At 39.3% G+C, this 23,865-nt stretch overlaps 1 protein-coding gene across 1 annotated transcript; it reads right to left on the bottom strand.

Annotated features, from left to right (window-relative positions):
• Positions 1-226: 226 nt before the first annotated feature.
• On the bottom strand, positions 227-23,216 carry camsap2a (calmodulin regulated spectrin-associated protein family, member 2a). The gene is made up of 17 exons (XM_061298331.1): positions 22,674-23,216; positions 19,811-20,070; positions 14,196-14,357; positions 13,560-13,646; positions 10,431-10,572; positions 9,673-9,812; positions 8,440-8,536; positions 8,229-8,325; positions 8,080-8,111; positions 7,862-7,931; positions 5,770-7,765; positions 5,170-5,306; positions 4,598-4,821; positions 4,282-4,354; positions 3,050-3,165; positions 2,509-2,627; positions 227-2,227 (listed from the first exon to the last, which is right to left on the bottom strand). Exons 1-17 carry the CDS (start codon positions 22,810-22,812, stop codon positions 1,919-1,921), a joined length of 4,200 nt encoding a protein of 1,399 aa, XP_061154315.1. The 5' UTR covers positions 22,813-23,216; the 3' UTR covers positions 227-1,918.
• Positions 23,217-23,865: the final 649 nt, after the last annotated feature.

The raw sequence follows: 23,865 nt of genomic DNA, 5'->3' as shown, positions 1-23,865 counted from the left end.
GAAACCGGAGTGCCCGGAGAAAACCCACGCGGGCCCGGGGAGAACATGCAAACCTGCACCCTCCTAACTGTGAGGCGGACGTGCTACCCAGTGCGTCTCCGAGCTGCCCATGAGGCAATCCTTTGGAGAAAAATAATCGCATATTGTTGTGCTGATGTAAAACAACATTTTAAATTGATTGAACAATAGTTAACAAGACTCAACATTTGTGTTTATTTTGAGGGCTATGCTGAGTTTATTGATAGCAGAAAAAAACAAACTACATGTTCAGCAAGCTTTTTTGACACCGCATTGACAAAAAGTGTCATCATTGCATGAAGATATGAACTCACATGAACACACCGTACAATAATAGCTTAGTTTAAATATTTGCTTCCCTTGGTTTGCAGTTGTCAATAACCAATAGAGAAACACACTAGACTACGTTTTAATTAAAAGTACATGCTCCTTGAGTCATAAATACCCCCCCATCACACCCTAAATTTAAATGATGCATCACGTCAGTAGAACTGTTCACACTTAACCTGTTTATGAGTTTGGCACAAACAAAAATGGTGCATTTTTACCCGTATGCAGCAAAACATCTGTTTCACAACACTGTGTGCTTTTTCTACAAAATGTAAAATTCGACTGAAGCTAAAACAAACTTTTTTTATGATATTCATTTGGTTTTCAACGCATTGTCATTTATTAATAATGTGTTATTCTAAATAAACAAATGTAATAAAACCATCCAGCACTTCACTTAATGGGTGGGAATTCAGTTCGGATGACCGACTCCACCCTATGTGTGATTGATTAAAAAATATCTTCCTGATCAAAAGGTAAAATGGTAAACCGTCAGAAATGATAATTCCACACACAGCTATTATTCATTAGCAGTGACAAATTTGTTTAAAAATGACATGTGCAAGAGCACCGACATAAAACCTGACCATTAACCCGAATTAATTGAAACATTTTGGATTGGATGAATCGCTCGGTGTAAATAGAGTTCAAACTGTGGCGTGTTGGAAAATACCAGATTAAGCTGTTCAAATTGTAATCTGTAACAAGAAAACTGGGAATCGACAATGTTTTAAGCTTTGCGCTACCAGAGCTTAGCCATTTTATGTCTTATCAGTAAAAATAAATAAGATTCTTAATTAGATAAGAGTAGAGAATACGTTAATAAATAACTACACCATAAGTGCAAAGAAATCACAAATGGAGGAATTCTACAAAATATACTCAATAGCGAGAAAATTGATCATTCACTAACTATAACATGTATTTTCACACATCTTGATAGCCGAGAAGAATGTTATCAGGAGTGATGTCCTACATTCTTCCTAAGAAAATGGTCGTGTAAAAGCTGAAACCGTCTGACTTTGTTGAGTTGAACACACACGTGCTGTGTGGCAAACGCTAGCTGTATGCAATCAATCGTTTTTGGCCCTTAGATTTACGTACCTTAATATACAAACGCCTTTACTGACAAATAACAACAAAAAGGCTTCTTCCAAAGACATACAAAACAGCAACTCGGAATGTTGCTTTACAATCAGCTCACACGCTAAAGCCTAAGGCGTGTAAGGCCGCACATAAACTTATTGCAAATGAAATTCGACCTGTACATGGATTATTAAACATTCAGTGCTTCAGTGTTCTGAGTCAAATGTCCTAGCATTCATATTGTCTTTTTACTTTTGGCACAAAGGAAATAGAAACACTACTCACACATGCCTTCATTTCCAACATGACTTGTCTTTAAAAATACATAAGATATTTACATCATTCTTCATTAGTGGCTTACATTCCAGTTGTAGCAATCTGACAAAATGGAAAAGGGAAAACATGGGTGTGCACTGCAGGTGTTTGAATCATTATAGGAATAAACAGTGAGAGCGCAAACTGAAACTTTCACGATCAGTTTTTATCAGGACTGGGTAGCAGGCACAACTTTTTTAGGGGTGGCTGGCTTCTTGGTTTGCCACAAATGGCTATGGATGGTCACGGCATCCACACTGGCTGACATGGTCTTAGCGGGTATCTGGCTGAACTGCTTCTTGTCAGAGTTGTACTTGTACAGGCCGTCAATCATCTTGCGTGTGATGTTCTTGGGGCCGATACCCGTGAGCTTGTTGATCTCCTCGGTGTCCGGGAAGTAAGTGTAGAGGGAGCGGAACTGACAGCCGGCATCTCGGAACAAAACCAGGAAGTTGTTCGCCTCGGATTTCTCCATTTCCTGTTGCAGTAGAAAATAAATCTCAAAATAGGAGTTGTGTGCTGAAGCCAATAACATGTTTAGGCAATATGACTTGAGTCCCACCCAGCAGTTTAACCAAAATAGTAAATATAATACACATTTTCTGGTTCTTGAAAATATTTTAACAAAAATAATAAATATAATAAAAAATAAAATAACAAATATTAATAATACTACTACTAATAATAATAATTTGTGTATATATTATTCCATGCGAGAAAAATTTCTGTTGATTAAAAACAAGCACCCTAAGCTATTACCTCCAGGATTTTGTTCTTCTGTCCTTCGTTGACTTTGCCAGCAAGGCAGCAGTGGGCCAGTGCATTCTGGATGATGTGCTTGTTTGATTTGGCACTTGGTTCCTTGTAGAGCTTCGGTCCTGGGTTGGAAACAGGACAGAAAATTGTTTCAGCTTTCATCATAGTGATTATGACGTCTTCAGTCAAGTCAAACAATTTACTGCTCAATTCTTACTCAACTTGATTAATTCGAAAGCTTTGTTAAATTGCAATTCAATTAGCATGACATTTGAATTGTATTTTGAGGCCCAGACGAAGGGATTTGCAACATAATACACTTGCACTGAGAATATAACTATATGGAGAAGCAACCATGTCAAAAGAAGTTGTAATATTCCGGTTACTATGTGTTCTTGCATGGCCCATTTTGACAAATGTTTAAATAGTATGGATACCAGCCAAAAAGAAAAGTGTAATGCAGTACAGCCATGCAGTTCTCCACCAATAGAAACCACAGCGTTTTAAATACAAACAAAAGATTCTGGTGAACAACACTACCAACCTGTGTACTCTGTGGTTGATGTAACGGAGGAGGTTGTGGATCCATTCTCCCAGTCCTTCTCTCCATTTCTGCTGCTGGTGCGACTCGGGGACAGGAAGCAATCGGCTGAATCTGGCCTAGAAAACATTGAAAAAATAAAGAAATCGACTTTTGAAATGGTTGCTACTCCATAGAATAGATAGATCCAATTCATCCAATTTATTGTATTCATGCATCAATTGATGTAAAAGATATTCTTTCATTACATCATCACTAATTTGTGTAATTTTGCAGAAGGAAAGGTTAAAAGCAATCATCACTAAAGAGGCTGCCTGGTCTTCTGGTGCATAATATCAGTCACAAGTTTGCAAAACACAAGGTTGTGTGGGGCAGTGATGTGAAGCAGTCAGGTGGCAATGTGTGACCTCCATACAAGAGGTCATTAAAACAAGACATCTTTGCAATGCTAACTAAATATTATCTCACTAAAATACTTTTTTAAGTATGTAAAATCATTTAAGCTTTTAATAACCACTTTTTATATATATATATATATATATATATATATATATATGATCAGGAATGCAAGTTGAGGGCATGTTATGAACAAATATAGCAGTTCAGCTTTACAGCTATCAAACAGACAAGCAAAAAAAAATAATAGTGCTGTACTCAGTCAAGTCAAAGACAGTGTGAGGACAAGGTACAGTGCAGAATCGGGGGTCGGAATAACATGAAGTGCCGTGATCTCAGTACCAAGCAGGAACTAACCTTTTTCGTTGCAGTTTAGGAGAGCTCAGAAACCAGAGGAAACTACCAGAGGCTAAACTAGCACTTCTGGCATGTGGGATTGAGCAGGACAGTAGCAAGAATATATATTAAAAAAAAAGTTAGGAATATGTTGTAGGGATAGTCAGGAAAACTGCATTGTAAAAGCAGTTTGTTAGATTGTTCTATGTCCCACTCACTTTGCAGAACACAAGATATAATGACAGAACTGTCACTGCGAAGGCAAGTAGCCATCTTATGCAGCTTTGGTTTTTGATTTTTACATTTTTTTCTTACCACTAAAATATGAGGATGATTATCTTTGTGTATAGGCTGAATTTTTGCTGTAATTCTTGTTATGGACTTTATTTCATGATGTGAAGTACTTTGCAATGTGTTTTTTTAATTTAGTTTTTTACAAAATATTTTCCAATTTGATAAAATCAAGGTCGCATCAGCACTTACATATGCACGTCCAATCTTACCTTTGCACTCTCTTCCCTGAGTCTACACTCTCGCCATCTCCCAAGTTAAGGGATGCCAGGGACAAACTGGAGACTGAAAAGAGAAATTGTTGGAAACCTAAATATGAGACATTGGAGATGGGGCACAGCATGACAGTTACAGCGACAGGACACTGGAGGCTTGTCCATAGCAATGCAGTCTAAAATGAATAGTAATTAAAACATCATTGGCAATAAAGAATCAATAAATACCTTACACATTTTTACATACATGTACATAAAGATATAAAGCTTGGGAATTGACAAATGGGTCATAATGTGTTGACTCTGCGGTTACCTGTCGCGGCTCTGACCGGAGTTTTTGGGGAGTCAATGCTATCGCGACGGACTGACTTGGGTCGACTTCGTCTTTGTTTAGCGCCGGCAGAGGGTCGGGGTTTAATGACCGTGTCCATGTCTTCCATCAGTTTCAGCTGCTTCCTCCTAAGATACTCCTGCTTGATGAACTCCTTCCTGGCTTTGTCTTCTTCCTTACGGATACGTTCCTCCTCCGCTTTCAACCTGGGCAAACAATGGAAAATGATTCAATGGAATAGATAATATTCTATCCAAATATTTTTTTGTGCATTACATATGTTGGTTCACTCAGATGAATTTAACTGGCCTGTTACAAATCTGCTTATTTATATAAACATAATAATGAGCTTTGTTTATAAAGCACCTTTTGAAATAGTTGATTCACATAAACACAGTCAAGTCAACATAAATATGAAACTAACAAAACATGAATTTTTATTTAGGAAAAAGTCAGCGTAACACATTAAAGTGTCCAGAAAAGTGCCCTCAATATTCAGAAACCATTTTATCGAATATAAAAAGAAAAGTTGATTTTAAACAGAATTAAAATACCGAGCCTCCTCTTTCTTTTGCTCTTGCTCCACCTCCTGCTGCATCCTCCTCTGCTGGCTCTCTTTCTCCCTCCTCATCCTCTTCTCCAGCAGAGCCGCCCTCCTCTGAGCCATGTTCTCCTCTGCTTTTCCATCCTCCTGACACAATTAGTATGAGACAAGATCAAGTCACACACTGCGGAGGTCCTTCTGTCAATAGGAGGGCAGCCCTCATTGCAAAATAAATTTGGGCTTTGAATTCTTGTCAGACATTAGTGGAAATGCACAATCACCAAAGGTAATTAGTCTGGTTTTGGTTCCTTTTTTTTGGTGTGATCACTTATTCCTAACCCTCATGCAGCTTCTCTACGAGTGCATGTCTCCGCAGTGGTGCCTGAATTATTCACATCAGACCCATTTCTGTGACCCACATTGCAGCTCACACTGCAGCTGGCAAGCAGTCCTCACAAACTATAACTAGCAAGATGAGGTCGCCCTCATCTTTGCTGAATCATTTATACCATCACGTAAAAATTACGTAGTAATGTATAACAAGATTTTGAGCTCGTTGGGTTATCTGGAGGCCAAACTGTGACAATCACCGTGTGAAATGAGAACTGACCTTGAAGAAGAAGCCGCGACGAATCTTCTGTTCATCCTCCTGGCCTTCCATTTCCGAGCCGTCGTCAAGCGTCAGGTCATTCAACGACTTCACAACTGATAAGGGAACCTCAATCAGGTTGCCCTTGACTTCAGGCAACGTCGGGATCTCCGTAGGGGTCACCGTGAAGGTCTCAACCACCGGGTGGGCCAGAATCTCAGCAAAGGGCGACCGTGTAGGTTTGAGATTTACTTTTTCCTTATCAGTCGTGTTTGGTTGGCTGAGAGCTTCCTCGTGGATTTTTGTATTTGAGTCTATTTGTGTTTGCTCTTGTTTGGGTGAGCTGAGAGGAGATCCGCAGACACCACTGAGGTCTTTTTCTGTGTCTGTCTCCTTGTTGGCTGGCGTCTCACCCATGTAAACAAAAGAGCTATCTGTGGGGAGACGGGGGGAAAAACGGCGCAGCCTTGGGATACTATCCACAGACTGGGGAGCTGTGAGGATGCGGTTGTAAGGGGCCAACTTGAGCTCATTAGGGCGAGCGGTGCGAGGATTGCGTGAGTGGAAGGAGGCCGATTTGCGCTTGATGCTGGTTGGAGAACGGTGGGCCGAGCAAGGAGAGTCCACTGGAGAAGAGGGTCCTGAGGATCGAGTGACATTGCCGCCTTTTCCGTATTTTTGCGGCAAAGGCGTGGCACGAGACGGAGGGATGACCCAAGCCTGCTGATGTTGCTGCTCCCTCATGGCCATGATGACTTCCTGCTGCTGAGCTAGCCTCTGCATCTCAGTCTGGAGGAAGGCTAGAGAATGATTGAGCTTCTCAATGGATCGCGTATACTCGGCAAGATCCGCCTCGGTTAGCGGGGTGTGGCCTTGACCACCCTCTTCGTCTCGACCGGGCGACCTTTGCCAACAGGAGCTTGTGCTGCTTTGCTCCGCACCATCAGGTGTGTCTGCGCTGCTTCGACCACACCTCAAGGTGGGACTTATCGACTTGACTTCGCCCTTAAACTTCCCTCCTTCCTCTGTTCCACTCGCAGCTCCGTCCCCTTTACGCTTCACTACATTGAGGAAAGCAGAGTGACCCACCTTTTGTCGGTGCCTTGTGAAAGCTGCTTCTACTTTTTTTTTCTGCGCTTCGATAGCTTTCCGTTTCTCCTCCAAGCGCATCCTCAGCTCAACCATTTCGGTTGCCATGACCTGAGCGGGGTCATTGTGTGGGAGCTGGACGACTTTTGGAGGTGCCTTTGGCATTTGTTGACGGACGGGACTGTGTTCTGGAGTTGGGGCCCATGAAACCGATAGCGGCAAACCAAAATCCGAACCCTCTGGAGTTGTTTTAAGGGAGCTGCTGCTCTCGCGTCCTGAGTCTGGTGCTGGTGGAGTGATCTTCTTCATCTTCTCTTCAGCAAAGTTGGTAGTCCTAAATGCTGAGGGGGATTTGCTCTGACTGCTTGGGCAAGGGCTGGGTGTATCCATATCAAGGTCCATGTTCACAGAGCAGTCTTTCAGTGATGAATCTTCATCCAGCATATCGTCTGTATGAATGTGGATGCCAGTGTCAACCTCTGTGGTGTCTGTCAGGCTCAAACGTTCTTTGGAGTCCAACTCCGACAGCGGCTCCAAGCTACCGTGGCCAATTCCAATTTCCGGACCATGCAGGAAGAAGCCATGGTTGATTCCTTCCACGGGGGGCCTACTTGGACTGTGAATAATCTGAAGGGCTTCTTCTATGGAGGGAGTTGTCATGCTAGATCCGCTAGGGTAGGTACGCCTTTCAGGTTCCATACCAGCTAGACTGTCGGGGCATCCTTCCTCCTCTATGCCAATGCTCGTGCCATTGACTGGTTGGAAGGAAAGGTTCCGCTTCATCCCTAGAGGAAGGTGGTGGACTTTAAAACCAGAACCGTCGTCGGTGCTGACCGACCTGACCATGCCACGTGTGGCAGTAAGAGAAGAAGATGCAGCTTTGTCTTTGTCCAAGGGAATGTCAAAAGATACTCCATAAGGTCCAGACCTAAGGAAACAAATTGAGGAAATGTATTGAGGGATAATAAATACTACATTTGAAATTAATTATTTCAAAAACGTTTTGGTGATATGCCACACTGACCGTTTCTCTTTGGGCCAAGTACCAAGGTTGCTATCAACAAAGGACATGGAGGTTGATTTCTTCATCTCACCTGGATGACACAAGCAACATACAAAATGCTTTCATTTTGTTATTTACTCTTATGTGTGCGAAAAACTATCTCTAATAGATACCATTTCAAATTGATATATTCATGGTATGTATATAGTCATACGAGAGTTCAAAACAAAAGTGTATACCTGAATTTCTAGGCTGGGGTCGCAGAGGCAAACTAAAAAGAGAGTAATATCACATGAAGGTTGTATTATTATTAGCAATGGATGTGGTCAATCATGGAATGCATTTCTATGTAAGAAAAGCTTTATCAATTTGTACTAAAATACTATACCTTGGTCTTTCAGGACTTGGGGATCTTTCCATGAAACTCCTCTTGGTCGCTTTAGAGATTGGGACAGCTGGGATATTCTTCAACAAGGATGAGAGCTCTGGGGGAAAAAAAAATCCCAAAATATTGTTGACTTATTTTTAATTGCTTGTATTCTGGATACAAATGCATCTTACAGCTTTTTACTAGTAATGTGAAATCATATATGACTGACCTGGGGCTTCATTGTCCAAAATGTTTGGCTTCACAAAATCAGGCTTGACCTCCTCAAACCACCAAAAGAGCTCTGCCATGAATGCCAAATAGTTGTTCTGTGGGATGAATCAAATTAGATAAACATTAGAGCATACATTTAAGTGACTGTTGCACACCCAAATCGAACACGACTGAGAGCGCCATAATATAATAATCCACTATTTGATGATTTATTGATTATCAAAAAAATGCTGATGAATTTAAACATTGATTAGTTATTTTTATGATTATTCAATAAAACCAAATAAAAAAAAGCAAGACATATTTTTACTAATATTTCCATTCATTTAGTCCATTATCAATATTTACAACTAATCATATATTTAGTTAAACAAAGTCATATACAGTAAAATAAGCAATTTCCTGAGACTAGGTTTGATCATTAATCTAGTAGGCAGTTTTGGCGGTGAACATGTTGGCACACACGTAAAAACCAGAACAGCATGATGAGAATGACCTTGAGGAAACATGTTCGCCCCCCCCCATCTGCTGACAAAGACAATACTGCACAGCTCAGCTCTCAAGGTACCTGATTCATCAGCAACATTTCTCTCAACCATGCATTGCCACATGCAGTGAACCAAAGTCCAATAAGAACAACGTAGGCCATCAAGAATAACGTCATGCTCCATGCAAAATTGACTAAATTAGAACAAAATTGTTAACAGTTGATTATTCTGTGAGGATAGGTTTTAATGACCAAAAATTAAATCATTTCATACCAAATATTTGTAAAATCTGAAGAATCATCTCTTAAGTTAACTGTAATTTTGGAAAAGGTATCAAGCAGTAATAAAGAAAAACTAAACGTTTGCCTCCATATCAACTGCATGTCTATAATAAGGTCTGTGTTAGTGTGACACACTGCTACTGCGGGTGTGGCTGCAGGGGAAACTGGGTCAAGGTTACCGAATTTAATTTATCCGGCTTTTATGCAGTTTGAGCCACACCGATGCTCTCAAGACAGCCATGCCCTGGTGGGTCTTTTTTCTCTCGTTTAATCTGTCAACAAAATGCTGAAATTTTCCAATTGACATAATTAAATTTAACATCATTAGTTTTCTGGCATAGTGGGTGGTGATACTTTTAATTATCTTGACTTTAAATTAGATTTCTCTATTTTGTGTGTGATACATATACTATTTTTAGTCCATATATGACAATATTATATTAGTTTTTAGTTGAGGAGTACCTTGAGGCTGGATGGAGCATAGAGCATATCCTCCAAACTGAAGTGGCAGCAGCCTTCCAAGTTGTCACTACAGAAATTTTGAACGAGCTGCAAGTTGTAGAGACGATCTGCCAGCGTCATGTTCTGCTTCAGACACACATCTGGGAACACGGAGGGAGCCATCAGCCTGCTTGTGCTTAGATCCCTTTTGGTGAATTTCCAATATTACTACTGGATGTGATCACAAATGGCGTGTTCGGGTTTCCTCTGCTTGGGAAATGTAAGGCTATTTAAGTGTTGGTGGAGAACGACTGAATGATCAATGATTAAGTGGGCGGAGACCCGTGTTAACGCATTTGAAAAGAAAACAGTGTTCACTGATTGTTTCTTTTGTATTGCTGTGTAAATGTGCCTGATTTTGAAGTCATCATCACACATTGACAGCTGATGTGATTTTGTAACGTCACACTCTATTGTGTACCACAGGAAAGGCACCGTTGCTTAATCAATTCCCAATCATCAAACATTGTGTGGACTGAAAACACACAAGTTAAGCACTTGTCCAAAATACATACAATGAATCTGAAACTTTGGATTTTCTACTTCAAAAAGTGAGTTTTTAAAACATCATTTTTATTGGCTTATTACCTTACAGAGATGTGCCAAATCAAGTGCAAGTGAGGAAAATATCATTTGACATCTCTAATTTTTGGAATTGGGATTTTGCTCTTAAAATCTTTGAACGAATTAGTGTCATTATGCTGCAAAACAACTCTTACCACTGAGAGGCAGCAGCTGGGGGCAGTAGAAGTGCAGCAGAGCACCCAGTGCCGATCCATCGATGCTGTCCTTCAGTAAGTTGTCCACCGGGGGGATCCAGGGCATCACCTGGCTGCTGCTCTGCTCCTTCCTGTAGCGGGCCTGAACACCATAAACAAAGTCACAATATTGAGCACACTATGATGTAGCCCTGCAAGCTGAGGTGCCTCATTTTTGCTTTTGAACAATCAAATCAATTCAAATCATTTGCTCAAATGAGGATAATGGAAAAATGCAATTGTAGGAAGTAATTTGAAGAGAAGCATCATTAAAGATTTTTTTCCTTCTTTTTTTTTGTATGAGGTATGACTCATTAATAGTGATAACACTGTGGGCATACCCACTAGAATACAGTCCAACACATAACAATGCATTATCAATATCTCAGTTGTGTTTGGACAGAGGGAGCAGCCTGAGGCATGAAAGAGAGTGTTCCATGTGCCAATGTAGCCACGGAAAGTCTACAAGGACATTCATTTCCTGCCAAGTACTGCCAGACTGAGACAATCGTCTGAACCTTTGTTGGAGGTTTTACACAAGGGGTCAAACCAAATGGGTGCAGTAATGTGGTAAACCTATGATTATGGACAGTGACATCAGATGTGATAGAATAGAATAGAATAGAATAGAATAGAATAGAATAGAATAGAATAGAATAGAATAGAATAGAATAGAATAGAATAGAATAGAATAGAATAGAATAGAATAGATCTTTGTCATTGTCACACATGTACATAACGGTTTTTCTATTGAACCTAACACCATCTTTACATTCGTGCACATATCTAGTCGGTGCAATGATTTCTACTTTAACAGTGAGTAGTAGTAGAGCGATTCTTTTTTATTTGTATTTTTTTTTTGCTGTTTTGGGCTACCACTCAAGCATATTGTATGATGAATGGCCCTGTTCTTGGTCCTGGTTTGTTTTCCTGTGGTTTAAAAACTACTGTGGCAAAAACACAAGGTGGTGGTAGTGAGGGTCATGAATGGTGCGATGAAGGACGGAATTAGCATTGATGGGTCGACTTACAGGCACAAGCTTCATGTACCACTTGGTTGGAGACTGCAGTAGCAAAAGGCAAACAGCAACAACAAAGAAAATAACCTGTTAGTGAGATTAGTCAACAACATGATTGGCAAGCACAGACAAGTTGCAAGAACACAGATATGAAACAGTGTAAAGAATCTGTCCACACAGTAATTATTGAATATATTATATGATGCACATCTGCATTTGAAAAAAAGACATGGCTCAAGGTTAAACAAGAGTGTGTTTTCATTTGCATGTTAGGCATTGATCAGATGGGGAAAAAAAGCATTTAAAGACAATAAATAAACATATGAATTAGCCAAAATTAAAATAAATGTTATAGTTTAGTTCTGGTTTAGCAATCTACATAATTAATGATTTTCCTTGCATACATTTGTTATTTTTGTTATTATGCCTTATTCAGAAGTAACTGTGAACTGTGAACGCGTTTTGTGTGGGCATTTAAATACAAAATGAAGCAGAGTGGATGAAAGGTCACTTTATTGGTTTCTCCTGATGGGATTAAAGTTGTAGGTTTCTAAATGGTAATAGAAGTCACCAACTGAGGTTTGATGTCTTCAAAGAAGAAACACTGTTAATCGGGTTTGACTACAAAGCTTTCACTTCATGGCAAATGAAGGCCAATTACAAAGAAAATTTGTACGTGGAAGAGAAACCGGGCTGTTATTTTTTCCCATACGGCAAGCAGCTAAAAATGACCTTGCATACACGGCTCTCAGAGTCCAAAATGGACATGTGGTGGTAGGAGGGGGGTAGCAGATTTTCTGGAAGAAGAGGAGCGTGACACAAGATGGAGGATTTGGGAAATTAATATTTGTCAAGCTCCCCTGAATAGAAATCAAATGAACACACACAAAAATATCTTAAGGTGTGTTTTCCATTATCCTTTAACATTGGGGTTATGTTCTCATCAGCCTTCTCTGCATGAACACACACACGCATGGTGGACACGTTTCGGTCTTCAGATGGAACAATTTTACGTTTTTAAGTCAATGACATTAAAACAGGGGTGTCAAACTCTTTTTTTTCGCAGGCCGCATCGTAGTCATAGCTTCTTTCGGAGGGCCATTATGACTGTCAACCCAAATAAATGTATGAGCACCTCATATTATATACAGTAAAAGCTACAAAACAAACTGACAACATGTTTTCAAATCAGACTCGTAAAAACTGGTCAAATATTAAAAAAATATATATATTAAAAGTGAAGACTAGTCTAGTCACGACACGAATTCTTCGCGGAACACATAAAATGATGTGGCGGGCCGTATCTGGTCCCCGGGCCTTGAGTTTGACACCTGTGCATTAAAAAGACAGAAGTGGCTTGTGTTGAGCAAAAAAAAAAATCAAGGGAGTCAAACTTCTTAACATTTCATTAAAATGACGCTGGTGTGCTTTTAGACTTCAACTTAGATTGCATGCTTTGGAGTTTGAAAGAAGTCATGATGAAATAATGTGAGGTCAGTACGGGCATGATGTGCTGCCTCTGCACTCTGACCGGTCACATCAGCATCAAACTGTGAAATCTGCAGGAACAGGACTGGACAGTGCGACATTTCTACGCTATATAGAGCAGCATAAGGTCGTAAGAAAGCCTTCACTGGGGTATTTTGAAATCTCCAAATATCGGAAGGAGTGGTTCAGTTAACAATTTATTACAAACAGTGTGGAAAAAAACGCACACACACACAAATTGAGCATTCTGCCTTATGGCAATTGTAATGACTGTTGATAAAATCACCACAGATTGAGACTGCAGGCTGGACATTAGCGGCTTCACGCAAAGAAACTAATTAAACAAGATTTTCTGATTAAGGCCCACATTTAGTGAGGGATTCTTGCAAAGATTTAAACTTTTTGTGATTCCTTTGATGAAAGCTGGAGTTTAATAGCTAAGGTTTCGAGGAAGCCGCTTCCAGATAGCCGAGTAACACAGATGTCGAGGACTTAAATTCATAAAGTGGATTTGGGTAGCTTGTCTCGGGCTGTCAGTCAAACACATTCTGCATGTTTCTGCTGAGAAAGAAGTTAAACTCACCCGAGGAGTTTCTGCAGTTTCTGCATTTTGTGTCTCCTTCTTTTTCTTCTCCTCCTGAGCCACAGTGTCTTTCAAATACTCATTAATCTAAAATGGAGTATAAGCAGGATCAACTTTTGCTTTGCTAGTGAAAGCACTAATAATAATTAGGTCACATTTCTGCACTAATAATAAACATAGTCTGAATATACAGTCACTGGCCAACTGTACAACACACAACCTAATGACATCTAGTAGAAATTTTGAACAGACATTTCAAACAGTGCACAAATAATAATCAAATGAAGTGTCAGCCTAGAAGAAGTCATATCAGCAGTATGGTAAACTCCAATTCTGATTAAATAAGAAAATTGTGTAAAACCCGAATAAAAAACGGATACAATAATTTACAAATGTTTCAATTATATATTCAGTTGAAAATACTTTTTAATGCATTTTTGTTTTTTATTTTGATCATCATTAAAATTACAAATGCAAGTTAGAATTCGACCACCTTTGTAAAGTGTGCAGTTGTGGACTGCCATCAACCTCAATAGTTTAAAATGACTCCCCTACTCGTCTGTGTATTTTAGATCTCTGGATTGTAGCTTTCTTTTTGCATATCGACAAGTTAAAGTACTACTGTCTGTCACCAACCTTGTTGATCCAGGTGGTAACCACATCTTCTGTGTCATAAGGTATTTCCTCTTCTTCATAGTTTGATGAATACTGGCGAATGCTGGCCATCACCTTCTCCACACTCAGAGTGTCCACTGAGTATGCCATCATCAGAGAGTCAATCATTGCCAGATGAGCACTCTGGAAAAAGAGGAATTGGGGATATGATAATTACATTTTAGCATCACTTGTAACCACAGTGCTCGATTGTGTCATTCATTTTGTTTTTTTCTCCTTGTCTTTTATTCATGGAGTGACTAAGGGACAAAACTGCTGCCTTCCTGTAATAGTACAGTGAAAATAATGATGGTTATATTATTTTCCATGTTTGGAGACACCAATCAACTACTGTCTGAATCATCAAGACCCAAACTTTGGAGCAATTTGTCAAACTAGCTATAATAATAAGGACAACAAACGAGCTTCAAAAATAAATCTCAAACTGTCCAAAGCCCAACACTCTCTTGTGGGTGTTGCCTTGAAAATAAATGCATCCTTATCTGCCTAAAATACCGAGTGTGGTGAATTTGAATGTTCAGCCAATAAGAACAACAGTAAAATATAGCATTTGTTGTAGTTCTTCGAATCATGTGACTAGACAATAAATCATAAGTGACGTTTATTTTATTTTATTTGAAATAGATTGTTATTGATGTTGTAACTCAATACAAAAATTCAAACTTAGTACATTTCATTTCAACTTTGTGACAGCGGAATAGCGGCCCAGGAGGTGTTACTTTACTTGTGGGGCAATTTAGCTAAATTTAAGAGTATGATTTTACTGTGTAGTCTATTTTCTCTGTGACGTTGAATGGTTAGTGTAAGGCTAAATTTGGAGTCTGTATAACAAGCCAGCAGCAAACCAATCCCACTTAATAACAGACTGTCAAGATGTTTCTTCTTTGCCTTTATTGAGTCTGTCTAAGCACTAGGGTTGTTTCCCTCGGAGACACACTCAAAAAACCACTACAAACAAACAAACCACGTTATCTGTTACAGCTATATTTCTCACGGGTAATAAACAATAGATAAACAATAAACGATCAGTTCCAGGCAAGTCCAATCAGAATGTGAATCTACTCCTCAGAGGTCAGTTCCCTCTATCATCCGATCTACTCTTGAGAGCAATCTCCAGATATTGATTTAAAGCTGCCGCAGTCTGAAGACATAAAATGTCAACAAAGAAGAACCAATGTTATTTATTTCACCATAAAACTGCAGTTCTTAATTAATCAATTCAGTGCCACCAGGGCCTTATAGTAAATGGGTAATGTAGCTATACAAATTCTTTCCGGAAATAGGAAATATTTAATATCAGACACAATTTAAGGGAAATGTGCATAATCTAATGAGACCATTAGGGAGTCACTGGTTATTTTTAGGGGCCCCTGCGATTGGCTGGCCGCCCGAGATGTTAATGTTAAAGTTAGTGCAGGGTGTTTCTGAAATGTAATGCTGAAATGCAGAGTTGCAAAGGATTTAGCTGAGTTGCTGTGAAATACAAATGGATGGACAGGAAATGATCAGCTGACCATGTGGAAATGTCAGATGAAAGCTAGAGGGAAGAAAAATAGCCTGTGTATCTGGATGGAAATAGGTCGCGCCATTTTAAGTAAGGCCTTTTCCTCTGTGATATGCACAGACATCATGTCATGTAGATAAGCTTTAGATTAGCTAATTGCATGTGCTTTCTTCCAGTTTTACTTTACTTCATAAAATATTCACATACGTACATAGGAACATATATTTCCTATATACTACATATATATCCTATATTTAACACGTGACAGGTGTATCCCGTGAATTCATGGATTACTTGTGAATCAAACACTTTACTTGGGAGAATAGATTAATGTAGAGGGGATAAGTGTTGCCAAATATTGCAATGAATAAAATCAATCCATTATTGCTTGAGTGTTTACTTGCATAGTTATAATTTCCTAATTCCACACATATTGGAACACTTACACATTTTGGGGGGCTTTTTGTTTCCATTTTTTTAAACATCTTTTCAAGTTCCGGTTATAAAAAAAATAAAAGGTACCATATTTTCTGCACTATAAGGCACACCGGATTATAAGGCGCACCTTCAATGAATGGCCCATTTTAAAACTTTGTCCATATATAAGCCGGACTTTGGACATGCCTGCTGTAGTGGCTCAATATTGGTCCATATATAAGGCGCACTGTCGGCTTTTGAGAAAATTGGAGGTTTTTAGGTGCGCCTTATAGTGCGTAAAATACGGTAAGTATTTTTTGTTCTGAAATCTACTCTCTTCAAGACCTCAATAAGCCATTACGTTGAAAACTTAGAACGCTGTCGTGTTTACGGAGTACAGTAGTTCATGTCCTCCTACGGCAGTAATGCCCTTGAAACTCAGTGACTCTTAAATTGCAAACTATGCTGATTACAGCATCATGTCGAGTTAACTATGGATATCCTGTGGGAAAAGGAGCCAAGTGAACCGCAAAATACAACACTGCATTGCAGTCCACTGGACCTCCTTTTGCCTGAAAGACACGAGGCTGTTGAGAATGTAGGATAAAATGTAAAAATAATCTGGTGCGTTCATTATCACAGGCCAGCAGGCACCGTGCTGAGGTCAAAGGTTTAAATTCGAATCTGTCAAGCTTCAAGTAACTTCATGGAACTTCTGCTGGACATGGAAAAGCACTCAGCTGGCCCCTTTTTTCTTATCACCAAGGAGGGTCACTTTGAGGACATTTTTTCACTTCAATGACCTGCAGCAGTTTATTCTGACATGGGTCTCACAATAATGCCTAATTTAAGAATGTTTTATTATGTACACACATATTTTTGAAAACCTCATTTCCAATATAAAGATTTGCCTAAATGTTTCAATATTCCTGTGTGCTATACACTAAGTAGAGAGCATGAAGAACACAGGAGAGAATTATTTTCATGTCAGTAAAGAGCCAAAACTCTTGATTATTGTATTGTATTGACTATTGAGAAAATTGAATAAGAGCACCTGGTTATTAGTTTGATAGGAGCTAAAACTGGAAGCTCAATTTGAACATTTTGGAGCTTCAGGAAAGAGAATTATTCAATATGTCCTGTTGAAATGAAGAATTAGGATTTAAGAGATTAACTAGTACAATCCCAGACTGATTAAGACATGTCTTAACACTTTACTCCACACAGTGTACAGTCACTAGGTAATCATTTTGTAAATGCAAATGAATGTAACAAATCCAGTTACTCAGATGCATGTATGTGTGAACAGCAAAGGTACCTCCAATTATATGAATAGAAAACCTATCAATGTAAACTTGGTACTTATTCATGTGTAAAATGTTTTTTTTTCTCTGCTTAATTGTGGGGTCAATTGTGCTGTGATAGTCTTTTCTCACCATGAGAATGTAGTTAAAATGTGAATAGCCTACAAATTTAATTAAGCTAAAGTGTTTATCTGAATGCCAGAGACAGCAGCTTTATTTGGTTCAATATGGGGTCAGAATTCTCTCGTAGGTTCCTTTAACTGCCACACTGTGAGTTTTATATATAGAAAGCGTGGTAAGAAATTGCCCATGAAAAAGTGGCTTTCAGTAGTACGTTCCAAAACTAAGCCTCAAATTATGTAGCAGCCTCTAAGTTAACCATAAAAGACAGTAAATGTAGTGTCTGGAATTACCCAGACTCAAAATAATAATCACAATTTAAAAAAAAAAAGAAAAATGTTTTTGCTGTGTGTGTAAATGAGCATAAATGTAGCCATGGTCATCACAAACTGACATATACATTGTATGTATTGTGTTCTGGCAAGCCTTTTATTCCAACATCTCACGCGTTATAATATTACATTGTGCTGTCCACCTCAGTCATCAGAAAATTCATTCGAATTTAATTATTGTATATAAGATTGACGTTGAAAAGCATATCACATGTGGGAAAACAAAACATTTCTCAACCATCCATTTTCTGAACCGCTTAGTCCCCATGGGGGTCACAGGTGTGCTGGAGCCTATCCCAGCCATCATCAGGCAGTAGGCGGGGGACACCCTGAACCGGTTGCCAGCCAATCGCAGGGCACACAGAGACAAACAACCATTCGCACTCACACCTAGGGACAATTTGGAGTCTTCAATCGGCCTACCAAGCATGTTTTTGGGATGTGGGAGGAAACCGGAATGCCTGGAGAAAACCCACACCGGCCCGGGGAGAACATGCAAACTCCACACAGTGAGGGCCGGAGGTGGAATCGAACCCGCACCCTCCTAACTGTGAGGCGGACGTGCTACCCAGTGCCACACCGAGCCGCCTTTCTCAACCATTAAAAATAAAAATATACATTTAGAAATTTGTATCATACAACTCGAATTTGAATCTTTATCCACATTGCAAAGGTGGTGCATTATTGAGGCACCTGAAGCCAAAAAAAAGGAAACCCAACCATAGATGTTTGTCGTTCTTCGTATTACCCTTGTTAGCTCTTACCAGGGGTCTTTTTTCCTCCCTGTAGTTCACAAAGCAAGACAGTCTACTTGACGGTGCCATAACGGCAATTCTACCGAAACCCACAGCAGAATTTTGACAACAAATATCAATGTCGTAAAAATAAGATCTGTTATCATATTAAACAACAGCGGTCAGCACTGGTTAATAGAGAAAGATGCCATAGTGTTCAATGCACACTGCCTACCCATCCATACTGTGTCCCCCTGGAGTGCCCGTTGGCACTGAGCACAACATGCTGGCTGTGACTTCACTGAGGCTGACAAGAACAGAGAGGACTTGGAACAGCCTCCCTTCTCCCCTGCTGCTTCCACTCATCTTTGTGCATTAGAACAATTGCAGTATAATAATAAGGGCTGTGGACGTCACTTGAATGCTGAGAAATTATTGTCTGCCTGCCTTTCCTGTGTGTGTAGGAGAGAGCTAAAGCATCTTAGGATTCCTGCTTAGCTTCCATAAAAGGTTTACAGGAGCAGAGCATGTCAGAATTCTTTGCCTTGGTGCTTACATTTCCAGCCCCCATCATATACACACTTTACATATGACATGTGCCAGCATGAGCACTCCCCATTCTAGCAACCACCCACTCACACTTACGAACAACACCCCGGCCCTGCACGCCGGAGTGTTACCATGGTAACGCATTGCCTTTGCAATAGTGTGATGGAAGCTGCAGAGATGGTGACATGCAGAAGGAGCAGTGTCCATCTCCTTTCAAAATTTAACCGACCTGTTTTATACATATCAGTCACCAGAAACACAAAACGTATTGTTAATTAGTCTTATATCTTAATTACTTACAGAGGCGGCCGTTGATTATAAAGCATCATGGTTTTAAATTTGTCAGGGATATAAGCAGCTATAAGAGGTTGTCTTGTTGAAGTTCCAGAAGAATTTAAGTAACTTTGTAATTAGCATAAAAGGGAAATTAGGAGCAGCAAGACTCAGCAAACAGACTGCAGGCACACTGTGTGCTAATTGTTTCGAGCACACAGCAACTTGCAGCTCATTGAGGCAGTCAAGCTTCCTATTGAGACACAAACTAACAGAACGCTCAATTCTTGCTTCAGTTTATAAATTTAGAAACATTTGAAATGATATAAAAACACACTCCTACCATTTGCAGAGGCCTCTTTTGAAGGTCTTTCTCAGTTACAACTCTGTTGTGATCGGTGACAAAAAGACCTCGCTGGGCCAGAGCCTGTAAGACAGCATCGTGGCCCAGCAGAGGCTCGGCCGGATTGTTCTTCAAGATGAGGTTGGCGGCCCGGCAGTAGATATCAGCAGACAATAGGAGACTGGCCACTGGAGGCTTTAAGTGCTCTTGCTCATACTGGTCCGTGTAGAATGGCTCTTTCATGTCTTTCGGGATGTTGTCTGTTTAACAAATGGGAGGAAATTTAGATAATTGTAATAAAAAGAAAAAAAAAATCCACAATGGCTTGGATTCATAGAGCAATGTGGACAAATTCATACGAATGCACAGATTCGCTGACAATACTTTTTACAGCCCTTAGGGTTGTTCCTTATTCATGTCCCCTGCCGTGCCTTGGCAGTAACTTGTCATGGAGATAGATGGAGAAACCTGTAATGTTACCATAGCAACCAGAGTCGGAGCGCCACACTATTGATTCATCTCGTCTGTATCTCCACAACATTCAGCTCCCTGGGAACACCCTGTCTCATCAGAAAGAGATGCTCTGTTTTTGTGTGTGTTGTGTGTTTGGTCACAGATTTCATTTTGCCGACAAAATAGGATTCTTCCGCTCTTACAAAAATTTCGCAATAAGATTAAGGGGAAAGGGTTAGAGGTCCTGGCCATGATTAATTAACTGAATAAAGTCATTTGGTGGATGAAAGCTATGAAGATTATCAGGAATGTTTGTCAAATCCAAGATCAGCACCAGATAAATTGATGTGAAAATTCATTTTGTGGAGAGCATGCGGTAATGGGCTAAACCAATTGCTTGCATTCTCCAACACAACAAATTTAAACAGACAGTCGGTCGATGAATCACATCCTCATGACCACTGTCAATGAGGTCATCTCCAGATGGACTCTTTGTCAATACAGAAATTCAGCCTTCTTTGCTCCAAAGCCTTTTAGTTACATTCACATGGTATTGATTCTAATCAATATTTCTTCCTCTTCCATTTACATGGGAGTCAGACGTCAAAGCTGAGTTAGGATAATGGCCACCGCAACCGATATGAAATCATTATCTACTCCAGACATGTCAGATTATAGTTGTGGGTATGGCTCAGGTGGTTGATATTCTCCTGGTAAGATTAGCAGCCTTCAACATGAGAAGAATATATTCACTTTGTTACTATGATGTGGATTTTGTTCCTACCCAGTGAGCAGGACATAGTTGGACAATCAGTCTTTTCAGCATTTTTCAACACTCAATCAACAAATGAAGCACAATTTATTTTCTGCTTATCCAAGGACTTTTTAATATGTGTTGTGTAGGCTAACAGAAAAAAAAAGATGTATTCAAGCAAAATACAAACTGATAAAAGCTGTTCCAGAAAAAATCCATGATTTTAAAAGCAATTATACTATTCCGATTTCAAATTTGGAGGTGACGCCTTGTATTTTAAACTTTAGTCAACTGTATTTATTTTAAACATTGCTACCCAGGCTTTAGTCTGCATTCTGACTTTTGCAGCAATTTGAGAAATCATCTGTTCATCTGGGCAGGCTTTTATTGACAACACAGCACTTCTGCGTGGGTACAATAAGGGAGCTACATGTGAAGCATTCAGAAGAGAAAAGCGTAGGCTGAGATCTGGATATAAGCCTGCTCGCTCACAATCTCTGGAGGCCTATATTTTTGGACTCAGCCCATTTCATTCAGTGCTGATTGAAGATGAACTGAGGATCTGAAAGGGAACTCATGTTTGCCGGGCTTTTCCGACAGCCTGACAATGGGCTGTGTGCCTTGCAGCTATGACTGCATATTGTTCCAACAAAGAGGAATGTATTAGTCCTTTTATAATGTGAAAAGTTAGTACATATGATGATTTTTTTTATTTTTTATCTCTATTAATACTGTTGAAAAATACAAATCAGACATCTGAAAAATGCAAACATGTTTGAATATGGATATTATAATTATTGAGACATGTCCTTGCTGTTTTCTTGATAAATGCAAGATGCACTGAATCAGTCAAGCCAAGAATGCAAAGCAGTTATTCATAAAATGTTTTGGGAAACTTATTTTTCCTCAGGTAGCCTTTACAAAGACTTAGCAATATACCATCAAGAAACTTATCATTGTGAGAGGACAGCAGAACGCCATGCTTCTGTGGAAAAAAATGGACAGCCAAAGCAAATTACATAATGTAAAATATGTAATTAAATTACATTAATCCTACTGCAGCTGAATTATCTGCAGCCAATCCGGATCATCACTCTATTTGGTTACACAGTAAAACAACTTCATTATTATCCCTTACTATTAAATATATCAATTGGTTAACCTAGTATTTATTATCCCGTATGACGAGTGCTCTCCATAATGCATCTTTTGCGCAACACCATCTGTAATAAGCCTTTTATGCTATTAACCAGGTGAGGTGCCGATGATCTTTAGTATGAGATGGTTGCAGTGATTTCAAGGTTACTCCTTGAAACCCAGTAGGCGACACTGAGTTACCATCACGTAAGACTGTAACACATTGATCACTGTAAACCACTTAGGGAATTGCGTTTATCTAATCTCATAAATTACGTTTTTTCCATCCCACAGTTAATTAAGGAATGAAGATGCATTTGAGGACAAAAGGGTTACATTGTAAAGGTGGTTCAGGTAATATAAACAGGTATATTTTATATTTTAGTTGTTTGCTTTAGTGATATCTATTTTTAATATATCACTAAAGCAAACAACCAACATCGATCACGTTTGCAGAATAATGGTGCTGAAACGATCGGGACTACAACAAAAACAATGATGCAGGTAACTGATACCTACCTCTCCTATATGATTTGGACAGAAGCCATGAGAGACTGCAACAGATTTTAGCACGGGAAAAGTCATAATGTTCAAAAGACTTGATAGATGGAGCAACGAAGACCATCTTCGCATTATTTAGGTCCTGAACTTCACCCATATTTCCACGCAGTCGGTTTCTTCAGTCCTTCACAGCAAAGAAGCAGCAAAGCATCACGCGAGTGGAATTCGATGGAAAACAACGAGTAGCTGTCAAATGAAAATGAAGCTACTGTCTCGAAAACACGTCTCGTTGGCACAATGAATCGTGGTGCATTTTATCCATTCATCAAATGAGACGGGCTTCTTTGCACAAAGCAGAAGGGTCGCGTTCCTTCAATTTCACGGGAGGAAAAGGTGGTCTTCATCAGGATTGTGACCGTTTCCATTCTTTGATTCATCTGGAATTCTAGGATTTCTTTTTTTCCTGTCCATATGTTCTTGTTAAAAAAAAAAAGAAGGTATGATTAGACCCTTTAACTCTCTTTTCACAGTGCTATTGCCCTGGTACCGTTTCTCTCCCTGCAGCAGCGACAACGAGCCTTTCCAAAAACGCTCCAACCTCTGCACCCAAATTGAGTTTAGTGCGCATGCGCGTACGGTGATTTTATGAAAAGTCTGAAAGATTATATACTTTTTTCATTGCGTTTGAAACCAATGTTTTCAAAAATGTATTGAGCCAAGAAGGCACATCACTGAAGATGTCATTAAGAGTATGCATACTCTTAATGATACACATATTCACTGTGAAATCTGCGCCTGCTTAAACGAGGAAGCATGTTTTATTTTGTTGCATGAAAGGCTTTGTTGCAAAGGAAGAGTGTTGTATTTGTTCTACCTGTCACTATACGTCATAGATTAAAAAGATACATTTGAATAAATATTAATTTAATGTCAAATTATCTGAAATCTTAAAATTTCTGCCGCCACATTGCATGGCTTGTTGAGAATCACTATATTAACTCGAATAATAATAATAATAATAATAATAATAATAATAATAATAATAATAATAATAATAATAATAATAATAATACTAATAATAATAATAATAATAACATCTTAAATGCAGCTACGGGGGTTGTAACCTGAGTACCTATGGAAAGCAGCCACAGAATTGAGTTAGCACTGTTTACATTATCACATGTACGATTGCACACACTGCTTTCATTCC

The sequence above is a fragment of the Syngnathus typhle genome, linkage group LG14, assembly GCF_033458585.1.
Source record: "Syngnathus typhle isolate RoL2023-S1 ecotype Sweden linkage group LG14, RoL_Styp_1.0, whole genome shotgun sequence".
In the NCBI taxonomy this organism is placed as follows: domain Eukaryota; kingdom Metazoa; phylum Chordata; class Actinopteri; order Syngnathiformes; family Syngnathidae; genus Syngnathus; species Syngnathus typhle.
The sequence above is the reverse complement of the archived record's forward strand: the minus strand, read 5'-3'. Positions and strand labels throughout refer to the sequence as shown.

Coding starts and splice junctions, on each gene's coding strand:
- camsap2a (XM_061298331.1), bottom strand. CDS start 22,812: ATGGGTGAAGTTCAGGACCTAAATAATGCGAAGATGGTCTTCGTTGCT. Junction 20,071..22,673: donor GTCCAAATCATATAGGAGAG/GTAGGTATCAGT, acceptor TTTGTTAAACAG/ACAACATCCCGAAAGACATG. Junction 2,628..3,049: donor ATCAACCACAGAGTACACAG/GTTGGTAGTGTT, acceptor TTTCCAACCCAG/GACCGAAGCTCTACAAGGAA.